This window comes from Pteropus vampyrus, unplaced genomic scaffold (genome assembly GCF_000151845.1).
Source record: "Pteropus vampyrus isolate Shadow unplaced genomic scaffold, Pvam_2.0 Scaffold211, whole genome shotgun sequence".
NCBI classification, from domain to species: domain Eukaryota; kingdom Metazoa; phylum Chordata; class Mammalia; order Chiroptera; family Pteropodidae; genus Pteropus; species Pteropus vampyrus.
The window spans coordinates 548,991-561,963 of NW_011888992.1; the positions used below are offsets into that span (position 1 = coordinate 548,991).

The 12,973-nt window shown below is 67.7% G+C and overlaps 2 protein-coding genes across 4 annotated transcripts in view; one reads left to right on the forward strand and one right to left on the reverse strand.

Annotated features, from left to right (window-relative positions):
• The window catches only part of DPYSL4 (dihydropyrimidinase like 4), a 14,416-nt gene extending 9,383 nt beyond the window's left edge, over nucleotides 1-5,033 (forward strand). Inside the window, exons 9-14 of one of the 3 annotated variants that reach the window (XM_011372579.2) lie at nucleotides 834-990; nucleotides 1,293-1,434; nucleotides 2,024-2,194; nucleotides 2,501-2,680; nucleotides 4,045-4,210; nucleotides 4,291-5,033. In XM_011372579.2, coding sequence (XP_011370881.1) covers nucleotides 834-990; nucleotides 1,293-1,434; nucleotides 2,024-2,194; nucleotides 2,501-2,680; nucleotides 4,045-4,210; nucleotides 4,291-4,382 — 908 coding nt within the window. In that variant the 3' untranslated portion in view covers nucleotides 4,383-5,033. The other 2 variants (XM_023538051.1, XM_023538050.1) reach the window with 2 other exon arrangements.
• A 1,448-nt stretch (nucleotides 5,034-6,481) lies between these two features.
• STK32C (serine/threonine kinase 32C) overlaps nucleotides 6,482-12,973 on the reverse strand; it is a 49,668-nt gene continuing 43,176 nt past the window's right edge. The window contains exons 5-13 of the mRNA XM_023538043.1: nucleotides 12,907-12,972; nucleotides 11,963-12,000; nucleotides 11,785-11,874; nucleotides 11,373-11,476; nucleotides 10,739-10,855; nucleotides 9,403-9,528; nucleotides 9,185-9,316; nucleotides 8,255-8,322; nucleotides 6,482-7,221 (exon numbers count right to left, since the gene is read on the reverse strand). Coding sequence (XP_023393811.1) covers nucleotides 7,074-7,221; nucleotides 8,255-8,322; nucleotides 9,185-9,316; nucleotides 9,403-9,528; nucleotides 10,739-10,855; nucleotides 11,373-11,476; nucleotides 11,785-11,874; nucleotides 11,963-12,000; nucleotides 12,907-12,972 — 889 coding nt within the window. The 3' untranslated portion in view covers nucleotides 6,482-7,073. The remainder of the gene's footprint in view (nucleotides 7,222-8,254; nucleotides 8,323-9,184; nucleotides 9,317-9,402; nucleotides 9,529-10,738; nucleotides 10,856-11,372; nucleotides 11,477-11,784; nucleotides 11,875-11,962; nucleotides 12,001-12,906; nucleotide 12,973) is intronic.

Here is a 12,973-nt window from a genome sequence, read left to right on the forward strand (position 1 = left end):
TGAGCGTCCCCGTCCGCAGGTGGAAGCTGAGGCCGTGTACCGTGCCGTCACTGTCGCCAAGCAGGCCAACTGTCCCCTGTATGTCACCAAAGTGATGAGCAAGAGTGCGGCCGACGTGATTGCCCAAGCCAGGCGCCGGGGTGAGCGCCGCCGGGCACTGGGGAGGGCCTCGCGGGCCTGGGGGTCACGTCCTCGGCCCCCTGGGAGCTCGGCTGGCTAAGCGAGGCGCGGAGCAGGACAGGCCCGCCTGGGAAGCAGCCGCCAGCCTGCCGCGGGCCCGGCCTCCCCTGGGAGCACGGCCAGCACCCAGCAGTCCCTGCACTGCTGGTGGGCGGGTCTCCCCTGTGGTCGAAATGGCAGCTGGCCACCAGGGGGCCCTGTTTCCGCAGAAGCGGATGGCAGTCACACCTGTGTGTGAGCATGTGTGTGCGCGTGCGTGCGTGCGTGTGTTGGCAGGGGGAGCCTGAGTCTACTTGCGGCCTTACCCAGCTGACGTCCCGTCTGGAGCCCCGTGTGACTGTTCGCTGGGCCCCTCTGTGCATCCAGGCACCGGGGTGCACATCCTGGGGGCTGGGTGCTCTGCGCCCAGAGCCCGCGTAGCTGGAGGGCGGTGGGCGAGTGAGAAGGAGCCAGGCCCGTGCTGACCCCCAGCGGGGGCGTGAGGGGGTGGGTGCAGGGAGGACCCGCCTGCCTGTGCCAGCTGCCCCGGAAGCAGGACGGGCTGTCCGTCGGGAAATCGGGCAGCAGGGGTGTGAGCGGGGCAGTGTCAAGGCTGCGCCCTCTGGGGTCAGGGGGCATGCCGGCGTGGGCGCCTCTCACGGGCCTCGCCGCAGGGGTGGTCGTGTTTGGGGAACCCATCACCGCCAGCCTGGGCACCGACGGCTCGCACTACTGGAGCCAGAACTGGGCAAAGGCCGCGGCCTTCGTCACGTCGCCCCCCATCAACCCGGACCCCACCACTGCGGACCACCTCAGCTCCCTGCTGTCCAGGTAAGCACTGAGCGGGGTGGCTCCAGGCAGCGAGTGCTCCACGCCCTACCGTGCCCTCGGCCGCCAGCAGCTCCAGCCCCTCCCGCGTGAGCCAGAGCCAGCACCCCACCTCAGAGCGTCCACCCTGATGCCCCGACCCCCCGAGTCAGCGCCTCCGCCCAGCGCTGCCCCTCCGACAACCCCGGGCCCCTGCGGCTGCGCCGGCCCCAGGGGTGGGGTGCTGGAGGGTGAAGCCGCCAGGCCTCGGCCAGCTGAGGAAGGCCAGGCCCCTCTGGGCTCTCCTGACCCCCGCTTGTCCTCAGCGGGGACCTCCAGGTGACTGGCAGCGCCCACTGCACCTTCACCACTGCCCAGAAGGCTGTTGGCAAAGACGACTTCACGCTCATCCCCGAGGGCACCAACGGCGTGGAGGAGCGCATGTCGGTGGTCTGGGAGAAGTGTGTGGTGAGCACCCCCCACACCGCTGCCCCGGAGCGGGCGGCGCCTGACCAGGAAGCGTGCGTGGGCCGGAGTCGAGTGTGGGGGCCGGCCGTCCACCCCACCTGCCTTCGGGGGCTCTCCGAGGAACCCCTCGGCTACCGGGCAGCCAGGCCCCCCAGTGTGATGTCACACGGCTGGGGCTGAGCACAGCCCCTTCCCGATAGAGTTCTGCCCAGTGACACCAACGGTCCCCCCGAAAGCCCGAGGCCTCTGACTCCCCCCACACAGACGGCCCGCCCGGCGCCCCACGTGGCCGGGCCCGACCCCGGCTCCCCTCGCCACCACCCTGCTTGTGTAGGCCTGGCCGCCCAGGGAGACTGTCACATCCCTCAGGGGACGCAGACATAGCTATTTATATACCCACAAAGTGAGCACAGAGACCAGGCCTCGTGCACAGGAAGGTCCCACTGGCAGGCTGGCTGAGGGGGACCTGTCCACACCCCCCGGGAGGGTGGGTCTGATGCTGCTCTCTGCGGGGGGCCAGGGCCGCGGTCCCTAAAGACACCATGGACACCAGCACACCCACCCCTCAGCTAGCCTTCTTGCTTCTCAGGCCTCGGGGAAAATGGACGAGAACGACTTTGTTGCTGTGACCAGTACAAATGCAGCCAAAATCTTCAATTTTTACCCAAGGAAGGGGCGGGTGGCTGTGGGCTCTGACGCTGACCTTGTCATCTGGAACCCCAAGGCCACGAAAATCATCTCTGCCAAGAGCCACAACCTGGTGAGAGACGCTTGCCTCGAGCCGGGCAGAGCAGGGCTGGGGCCCCCGGCAGCCTTCTGGGGGAGTCCAGGGGTGTGCTCGGGGCGTGGCAGCCACTTGGCCACCTCAGCCAGGACGTCGGCCACGCAGGCGAGCTAGCCCCATGCAGGCCCATCCAGCGCCTTCTGTCCTAAAGATGTGGGTCGGGCACGGGCACGGGTGGTCGTGGCCACTTCTTGCCCACAGAGAATGTCTGCGGCCACAGGGATGCCGGCCGGCTCGGGCTGTGTTGGGGGCAGTGCTGGACCCCTGGCCCTGTCTCCCCAGAATGTGGAGTACAACGTGTTTGAAGGCGTCGAGTGCCGGGGAGCCCCCGTGGTGGTCATCAGTCAGGGCAGGGTTGTGCTGGAGGACGGGAACTTGTCGGTCACTCCAGGGGCTGGCCGCTTCGTCCCTCGGAAGACGTTCCCAGACTTCGTCTACAAGAGGATCAAGGCGCGCAACAGGGTAAGGCCCCAGCCAGGCGGCAAGGTGGGGGTCCTTGCACCGCCCCGTGTCCGGGAGGTTCTTCCTCCCGGTCAGCCCCCCGGCCGCCCAGGGCCTGCTCCCTGGGGGGTTCTTAGCGGCGGCTCTGCAAGTAACCCACAGGGCCTGTGGGCTGTGGATCGAGGGAAAAAGATGCGTCACTCGTGGCCACCCCTGGGTGACGAAAGCAGAGGCTCCGGGTGGGCACAGGTGTGCGTTAAGCGAGGGCCGAGCGCTTTTCACAGCGTCCTGTGACGCCAGCCTCGTGGGCCGGGGCGTCGTGAGCGCGTTCCGCATCTTCCTTCTCTCCTCGTGGCCTCGCATCTGACGGATGCGCCGGGCGTCGGCCAGGCCCGCACGCTCGGCACTCCAGCGTACGGGAAGGATGTCTGCACTGAGTGTCAGGCCCCAGGGCCCGCGCTGGGCCCTCCGTGGGGAGAGGGCCTGGTGTCTGTCTCTCAGGCTGTCGGCCCTCAGTCACTCCCCTGATCTGACATAGGAACCGAGCGAGGCAGGGTCCCGGCCACACACCCCGAGTCTCCCGTGTCCCTTCCCCATCCCCCTCGTGCCCCGAGGGGTGGGCTCCAGGGCACGTTCTGTGAGGTCGCAGCCTCATGTATAACCAGGCAGAGAGAGGGGACACCTGAGGTGCAGACAGGTGATGGGCTCCCAGTCGCATACCCGGGGCTATGGGATAGGGGCTGGACTCAGACCGGAGTCTTTGGGACTCGACGCCCAACAGCTGAGCCTGCACCTCTGCCTGGAGGAGACCCCCCCTGGGGCAGGGTTCAGACGATGCCCCTGGCTGGGCTCGGGCGCTGCTGCCACGGGTCAAACCGCAGATCCTGAGGTTGACACCAGCTGGAATCAAGCGCACCTGAAGGTTTTGCTTCAATCGTGGACCGTTCGTCCACCATGCTGGCTACTGAGAAATGCCCGGGACTTTGGGGCCTGGATCTCCAGGCTTCCTCAGGGCCAGCGGTAGGGGCTGTGCTGGGGACACGGGGCGACGGGTCCTGAGGTGGCAGAGACTGCGGAGGCTGGTTTCTGATTCCAGACAGTGCCCCCTCTGCGGGGACACTCTTGTCCCCAGAAGGGCTCAGGGCTCGGCCGCGGGCCTCAGAGACGGGGCGGGTGTGCTCGTGTGCCAGCGTGTGTGTGAAGGTGGGAGGGGGCGGGCGGCAGTGCCCGTGCACCGGGCGGACGCCCCCCTGGCAGGGATCCCCTGAGCTCCTGTGCCCCATGAGGGCCCTGCAGAGCAGAGTGGGCCGGGATCTCGGCGGAGCGCCTTGCCCCCCAGCTGCGGGGTGCCCAGCCCCCTCACACCCGGCCCCCTGGTCCTGCAGCTGGCCGAGATCCACGGCGTGCCCCGAGGCCTCTATGACGGGCCGGTCCACGAGGTGATGGTGCCCGCCAAGCCGGGGGGCGGTGCCCAGGCGCGCGCGTCCTGCGCGGGGAAGATCCCAGTGCCCCCCGTGCGCAACCTGCACCAGTCGGGGTTCAGCCTGTCGGGTGAGTAGAGCCGGGGGCGGGCCTTTGAGCCGGGGCCACATGCGAGACCCGCCCCTCGCCCACGCCCCGCCTCCCTGCAGGTTCTCAGGCCGACGACCACATCGCCAGACGCACGGCGCAGAAGATCATGGCGCCCCCTGGCGGGCGCTCCAACATCACCTCGCTGTCCTAGACCCCCGGGCGCGCGCTGCTCTCCCCTGCCAAACCGACTTTGAAAGGTGCTTGGCCTTCCTTCCCCTCTCCAGAAACCGCCTTTCGGGCCCGGGGCCTGTTTCGAGAGCCCCGCCAGGAGACGGCTGCGTCTTCACAGCCAGGCGGCACTGGTGGCCCCGCCCCAGGGGGTGCTGGGTGCCTCGGGAAGGCAAGCCCGCCGCCCAGCAGCGGCTGTGGGAACCAGGGCCTCACGACACGCGGGGCAGGCCGAGAGGCGGGGCTTCTGCTCCCTTCCCGTGTGAAGCCCTGCCCCTTGAAGCCCGCCTCTGCCACCTGCAGAGCTGCAGCCTGTCCCCGTCCCCCACCCGGGGCTGCTGTGACTTCAGGGACCCATCGGGAATCAGCGCAGGGTAGCTTCGGGTGGGGGTCCTGCAGCCGCGTGGGCACACTTCTCCAGGGACCAGACCCCGCCTCCGGGGGAGCTGGGGGCCCTTTAGCTAGGACGTGCTCCTTCTGCTACTCAGCGTGCATTCCAGTAGTTTATTAGAGCAGCGGTTTTGTGCAGTGACGACAGCTGTGGCCAGGACTCTGCATGCCACCAGGGGCCCGACGGCGACACTGCCACCTGGTCTGATGGAGACTGCGTCAATTAAAGGCGTCTGCGTCGGAAGCTCTGTCGACTTCTCTGTCCCCCACCACCCCCCATGAGCGGGTGTGCGCCGGGCCCTTGGGACCATCCTGCCGCCCCCCATGCCGGCTGCAGAGGTGGACTCTGGACCACCCACAGGGACCACGCTGCTCGGCCTGGGCAGGGCGGGGGCAAGGCCGGCAGTGAGCTGCGGAGACCGGGCCCCCTCTGGGGGGTGCCTGGGAACTGTGCCCCTGATCCCAGGTCTGCAGGTCAGGGACAGCCGGGTGGTCAGAGGAACTGGCATGACCCACGGCCAGGTGCTCAGGGGACAGGGTTGGACTGCGAGGGCTTCTGTCCAAGCTGTCTGGCAAAAGGCCAGCGGCGACACGGCCATGAGCCTGCACTTGCTGCAGCGGCCCTGGCCTGCGGCTGACCGCCACCCCCCACCAGATGCGTGCAGCCTGGGCCCTGCCCCCTCCAGGCAGAGCAGCTCAGGGTTCTGACCCAAACCCTCAGGCTGGGCTGCCCAGAACCTTCCGGAAGAAGGAGCTGTTAGGCCGCCCCCCTCGCCTCAGCATCTTTCTCGTAAAAGTGGTTCCATTTCTGTCCCCCCCACTGTGGGATGCTCTCCGAAGGATGTCTTCAGCCCAGGAGCACGATGGCCGTGGCCTCTGGGAAGACGAGCTGGGAAGGTCAGGGGCAGGCCCCCCCAACACCGCGCACCACCGGGGCCTCTGACTGGTGGCCAGGAGCATGTCTGAGGGAACACGGTCCCCTCCTGTCACAAAGCCCCATTGGCCCAGGGCAGCCCCTGGAGGGGGTCGGTCCTTCTGGTCCCACCAAGACCCCAGGGCTCCAAGGCCAAGGTCCACTGCATCGTGTCCCCCTCCCCTGGCGAGAGACGGTGATCACAAAGCCAGACCACACCCACATCCCTGCCACCAACCCGGGAGACACGTGCTGTCCTCTGGGGTCTCAGAAGCGCCCAGATTTACATGTTTACAAACTCCCACCCCCGCTCTTGCCTCTGACTTCACCAGACTCCCACCAGCACTTTCTGGGGTCTGCCCGCCCCAGGTCCTCCAGCACTGCCCACCTCTGGACCCTGGCTTCTCTGGGAGTAACTAAGCCCGTGTCCCCCACGTGGGCACACCCAGCTGCTCTTCCAACATCCAACCCCCAGGGGCCAGAGGCCCCTCTAACCTGCCTTCCCCACCCGCCCGGCTCAGCCGACTCTTGCTCAGGACCGTCAGTGTCGTGGCCTCACCCGCGCACAGTTGCCTCGCTGCCCAGCGCTGTGGGGGCCCCTCCGCCCTCCAGCAGGCACCCCCCACACCACCGCAGCCTCGGGGCTCCCAGGTTAGGAGTGGGGCACCCAGCCCAGCAGCAGGATCGGGGTGCCGAGGGCGCTGGCGGTGGGAGCCGGCCGGCCGGAGCCGTGAACAGCAGCAGCGCTCAGCAGGGGCAGCGCGCACGAGGCTCCGCACTCGAGTAGTTTTGTTGTAATTCACGGAGGTGCAAACTTCAGAAACACCACAGGAAGTGCCGGAACAGTTTGCAGGTCTATAAAACACCCTCGCCTCCCCCCCGGCCCTCCCCCCGATGCACAAGAACTGCGGACCCTGTGCCACCCCACGGCTCTGGGTGGCAAGCTCACGGACGTTGGGCAGCCGACGGCAGGGCCGGGCGACCAGGCCTGTGTACAGCTGGAAGTGGTGAGGGACAGGCTCAAGTCAGCTTCGCGCCCTGCCAGTGAGGCAGGCAGCGGCCACCAGGAGGCCAGGCGGTCCGTGGGCCTCCCGCCACCATCACCCGTAGTCGGAGGGGCCCTGGTGGCACCTGCCCTCCTTGTCCGGCACGGTGGGTCACACCAGCCTCTTGTCACCATGTACCTCCAAGAGCACAGTGGCAGCTAGGTGGTCAGACTGTAACAGTGGAAGTGGCGTGGCCACCAGCTCGGGTCTGTGCCTGGGCGTGCGGGGCTGCTCCGTGGGAAGGTCGGTGCTGGGCTGTCATTGTGTCCCTCTGGTGGACCTGAGTCTCCAGCGCAATGAGTCACCTCCTCAGGGCTGCAGGCTCCTAGCCGCTCCCGGCCGAGGGGCAGATGGGGCCGCACATGGGCAGGGAGGGGCGCACCTCCTCACCGTCCGCCGAGGCCTCGCCATCCACACGCCCGGCCTCGGGCGCCGGCAGAGGCTGGCTCGCGGGGTCCTGGCCCCTCTTCAGCCTGGAGGGAAGCACAGGCAGGGGCTGTGTGCAGCCTCACCAGCAGGCCCGGCCCACTTCTCAGCGTCCACAGCCTGCCTGGGGACTCGAGTGTCCCTCAGGGCCACGGTTGGAGCAGGTGCTAGGCCTCTCTGCCCAGGCAGAAGCCCCCTCCTGATGGCAGATGCGGGGCCGGCAAAGGGCAGGCGGGCTGCAGGCACCCGGCCCAGCAAAGCTCAGCTCCTTTCCAGCCAGGAGCTACAAGGAGGCTAAGTTTAAGTCAAGTTCTGGGGGCAGTAATTTTGGAACAAGGCTTTGCAGAGAGCTTGGCAAAGCCCCATTTTTACCCGGGCCCTGACTTCCAGAATGGTGGCCAGGGTCCTCAACCAGTGCCACATGTCATCCTGGTCATCGAAGCAGGACAGAGCACCAGCCAATCCTGCTCATCTTTCCAGCCAGAGCCCAGAGCCACCTCCTCCAGGAAGCCCTCCGGCCTCACCCTGCCACTGCTCCCCCACAGGGCTCTCTCTCCACCCGGAGCCGTCTTGGCTATTTGTGGCCTGTTGTCTCTCCCTGCCAGCTGGCCGTGCCCCTTCCGTCCCACAGTCCGTGGCATGCAGTAAATGTTTGCCAAGTGAGTGACTGAGGGCAGGGTGGGGGTCGAGATGACTCTGCAGGGGCCGCCAAAGAAGCTGTCCGCCCTCGTCTGGGAAGGCCACCAAGCATCTCCCCAGGAGATTCTGGCCACTGGCCCTAGTTCAGGACGAAGGTTCCCGAGGACTCCCCGCCACAAGCTTGAGCGGGGTCCCTGTCCAGGGTGCTGCTCGGACCCCCAGGAGGGTGGGATCAGGGCCCCCAGGCCCTTCGATGCCACATGGCTACTGGGGTCAGGACCTGCGTGGCCAAAATCACCTTGGTCCATTGTCCCAAACTCCTCTCTGCCCCATCACCCCCCACGCACACGCAAGTGCACACAAATGCACATGCACGCACCCCCCCACAGACACACGTGCGCATGCACACGTACCCACACACACGTGCACATGCACACTCACTTTTCTCTGTTAAAAATGACAAAGTCTTGTTGGATCGCATCAAGGCAGTCCTGGAGGTAGTCATTCTCCTGTTAGTCAGAATGAGTAGTGGGCGTCAGCTTCTTTCTGGCCCCTCAGGTGGGATCCCTCCTGTCCCTCCTGTCCCCATCTGCTTCTCCTCCCGTGGCCTGTGCCTGTGGCTTTCTGCTGAGGCCTGAACTCTGCCCTCAGGAAGCCATAGTTCCCTCCTGAGGGGAGTTTGCAGCTCCCAGGTGACCCTCAGCCAGTGACCAAGGATTTCCTGTGCAGAGGCCCAGCCCCTGCCCCAGGCTGGATGCCGACATGGCTGGCAGTGACTCTGCGGCCAGATGTGGTAGGAAACCACACCTGGCTTGGCCCTTCCCCGTTCCCCGGCCCAGGCTGGGTCCTCTGGGTGCCTTGACCCTTGTACACAAATTCCCTTCTCGGAGTCTAATCCCAGAGAGCCTGCCTGAGAAGGCTGGCCACAGGGGCCACGCTGAGAGGCAGACTCTCAGACAGGACTGAGCTGGGTCTCGCACTGGCCAGATAAACACGGAGCCTTTGCTGGTGGCATGTGAGTGTTGGGGGGGGGAGGGTGCAGGAGGAGGGGTGCGCTGTGGCGTGGGACAGGTGGGGCAGGAGTCGCGCGGCCCATGGGTTGCTGGCCATCACTGGGCACTAGGGACGCATGAGCGCGTGACAGGCTCAGCCCGCCCATTTGCAGCCTGGGGCACGGTATGCGCAGATGCCCCGGCCCGAGGCCTGAGCTGCACCCTTGACCAGGTCACACTGTGAGAGCCTCGGGGCTTCGGAGCGGCTGGCCTGGGCCTCGGGACTTTGGGATGGCCGTGTGCAGGGCTCTCCGGGCGCCCGTGTGCCGGGGGCCTGGCGGGACACTGAGGTGGAGAGGGCCCCGCGCCCGGCACTCACGGACTGGGCACTGTCTCTGCTGCTGTCCCGCGACCTGCTCTTGGCCAGCCGCTTCTTCTTCTTGTGCAGGGGCCTCGACTCCAGGATCATTTCCTCCAGCTCGAAGGTGGGGTCGCAGTGCAGGCGGCCTTTCTGTGGGGGCAGGGCGCCGAGCTCACCCCCGATCCCAGATTCCGCCAGCGCCGCCACCGCTGCCGCCCAGCCTCCCGCCAGCTTACGTTGGGCACGAAGCCGGGCTCCACCTTCTTCTCGCCCAGGTGGTCCCACAGCACGCCGGCCAGCGACGGGGCCGCCCGCATGTCCTGCAGGCTGGAGACCCGGTGCTCGGGGCTCACAGCGAGGAGCTGGAATGAGGCCCGCGTCAGAGCCCGCCGGGCCGGGGGGCCGGGGAGCCCGGCACTCAGCATTCAGGACCTCAGGGCTCAGGCGAGGAAGGGTGGCGGGGGTTTCAGGCCAGCGACCACGTCAGCGCAGTGACACGCCAAGGGGACAATGTGGTCTGAGGGGACGGGCCAAGCCCCTGGAGCCCAAGCAAGGCACAGGGCCCTGCCTGCCGTCTGTGGGGACGTGCTGCCAAGATGCGCCAGCAGGTGGCAGCCTCGGCCTGGCTAACTGCAGGACGGTGACAGGCCAGTAACTAACTCTGTCACAGCCGCCATGAGGCCCCGGGGTTCTGAGTGTGGCCCAGTGGGACAGTGGCTGGGCCTCTCACACACCGCGGGCCCAGTCTGCGGCTTCCCCAGGCGTGGGCTTGGCACGCATCACCCTCACTCGCCACGAGGGCCTCTGGGTGCCAAGGTGGCACCAGGTGACCTTCCTGTACAGGGAAACTGGGTGCAGAGGCTCCCTGGGGGCAGGGAGGGGCCTCCGGCTGCCTGGACACAGCTTAGGATTGAGGGTCTCTGGGCAGGCGCAGGGGCAGGGACTACCCTGTGGGCCCGGCATCAGCGGCTGCAGGCCTTGCATGTCTAGGGTGTCCTCCCACACCCGCTCAGGACGTGGCCGGTGGGTTCAAAGTGCGGCTCGGGGCAGCTGCGTGGCCACTGGAGGAGCGGCTCCACGGGAGGCAGGCCGGAGGCAGCGGCACAGCCCCACGGCCCCGGGCGGGGTGACCCTGGGCTGCTACAGATGCCTGCGGGCCATGGGAGGTGCAGGGGCATCCGGAGTCTCCCCCGCTTGCTCCTGGGGGGTGGCCCAGCCGTTGGCAGCAGGCCCTGGCTGCTCGCCTCCCACAGAGGAGCAAGGGGCACGGGGTCAAGGCACAGCACAGCCACCACCGGCCACCTGCACCCTCCCCCCAGCACACGGGGCAAACTTCACACCTCAGTGCGGGCACCTGTGAGACGGTGACGGACAGTGTCCCAGAACCAGGCCGTGGGGCTTAAATGAGGGGATGGCCCCCACAGTCCAGCCCACCGCCAGTGCTCAGACAGGCCGGGCTGCTACAGGACAGCCGGCCACCCCACAGGCTGCTGGCCGCTGCAGAGGGACACCACCCGCCAGCCGCCCTCAGGACAGGAGGCCCGTCCCAGCCCACACTCCCAGGGGCCTCACCTTCCGAAGCAGGGCCACCATGTCCTTGGACCAGGAGGGGACGTACTGGACGCTTGCGGTGCTGAACAGCTGCACCAGGGACTCCACGGCATTGCCCGAGTGGATATCGTAGGGCCTCTGGGCGGGGGGCACAGTGCTGTCCCTGTGCCCGCTGCATGTCCAGCGCACCCTCCCATCCCGCTCGGGACCTGATGGGCAGGTTTGGAGGGCCTTTTGCCCCCAGGGGCTGGCCAGGTGGGCTCTGGAGAGCCGAAGGGCCACCTCTTTGGGGACGGGGACCTGGGGGCAGCTAAGGACACGGTGCCCCGGAGGCCCCCACGAGGGGCGGGAGGGCAGCTTCGAGGCCCAGGCCAGAAGGAGCACCAGGACGCACGTGGGAACTGCAGGCAGCTCCCACCCTGCCTGCCCCCAAGGCCGGCACACAGCCCCACCACCGGCAAGAAACCCCAGTGACCCCTTCCACAGTCCTCAGGCCTCACACGGCCACCCAGACTCGCGACGGAAAGCACTGTCCTTGCCAACGAGAATAAAGCCACCCCTGAGACCCTGGGGGTGCAGCCGCACCCCTCCCCAGGCTCCCGGGCCACCCCGGTGTGCATGCAGCTTGGGGTCTGGAGGCCAAGCGGCTACATACCCATCCACGCAGCAGCTCATAGGCCATCACCCCCACTGACCACCAGTCCACCTCGAAGGAGTAGCCGGTCCCCCCGTTGACGAAAGACTGGAAGATTTCTGGAGCTTTCCAGAAAGGGGAGGGGCGCTAAGCGTCCCCATGCGCAGGCCACAGAGCTGGGCCGGCAAGCCACCCTCCCCGCGCACCCTCCCCGCCAACCGCCCAGATCAAGTCGGGGTCCCAGAGCCCGCGTGGGCTGGCCATCTCAGCACGGCCGTCACCCACACGGGTCACGCGGTCTTCCGCGTGGATCAAACACAGCTGTTCCTATCACCTACGGCTGTGCCCTTAGGGGAGGGACCTGGCCCCGGCAGCCACAGGGAGCAGGAGCCGCGGGCTGGCAGGGCCTGCGCTGGGCGGGGGCCGCGCTCACCCATGTACGGCTTGGTTCCGGCCAGCGCGGTGGCCCTCTCCCCGTCCTTGATGATGGTGGCGATGTTGAAGTCGGTCAGGTGTGCGTGCCCTGGGAGGAGAGGGGACATGCTGTCCTGGGGACAGACGCGCCCTGCGGGCTGGGGCCTCACCCGCGTCGGCCTCCCGCCACGGCTCACCTTGCTCATCCAGCAGGATGTTGTCGGGCTTGACGTCTCTGGAGAAGGGGCAGGAAGGGGGGAGACGCGTCACAAACCCTTCCTGTCCCTGCCCTGGTGGGGCTGGGGCTCCTCTAAGGGCCTCCACCCGGCCAGAGGTGCGACGTGGGCCCCGGGGAGATGCGAGAGCACGAGGCCCCCCTCCCCACCTGGAGATGTGCGGACAGAGCTGAGTGAAGTTCTGGTCCCTGCGGGGTCGCCCCAGCTTCCGAGACCAGAGCGGCAGCAGGGAGATGCCGGCCCTGGACACGCGGGCAGAGCCCCAGGCCGGACGCCCGGGCAGACGCTCCTCCCGCGCCCGGGCTGCACGCAGTGGGGGCTGGGGCGATGCCGGGCCTCACACGGTCCGACTTGCAGGCACCCAGTAAGGGTTTGGTGCCTGAGCCGCGACCGGGGAACGTGACCGGCATCCCGCGGGGCGACAACGCATGCGCCTCGCCGGCCGCCCTCTGCGCACACGGCGCTGTTTCGCTCGGACGCAGCGTCGTTTCCCCAGTTCACCTGCTTCCGGCGAATGCTAACGTCCGTGCGAACTCCCCAGGGACATGACGGATCTCTGCCAGGAGGCAGCAGGGATCCTGCAGTTACGCAGACCAGGCGAAGGCCACCCCAACGTGGCCAGGTCCTGGGGTCCCCAAGAGCCGATGGCTCTCTGTGCTCAGCCCAGCCGAGACGGGATCCACCCCAGGTGGCCATCAGACAGATAGGTGCTGGGCCAGCCTTGGAGCCAGGGGCCCATCAGCCCGGGCGCCACACCTGGAGGCAGGTCTGCGGGCGAGGCTGGGCAGAGTGCCCAGGAGCCAGCCCGGCAGGGCTCTGCCGGAGGGCTGTCGCCCTGCAGGTGGTCCGCCCTGGGCCAGTCCCAGCCCGTTGAGGCGGGCGCCCCGCCCCGTCGGTGTGCACACCTGTGGATGATATGCTGGCTGCGCAGGTAGTCGAGGGCCAGCGCCAGCTCGCAGATGTACAGCCGCA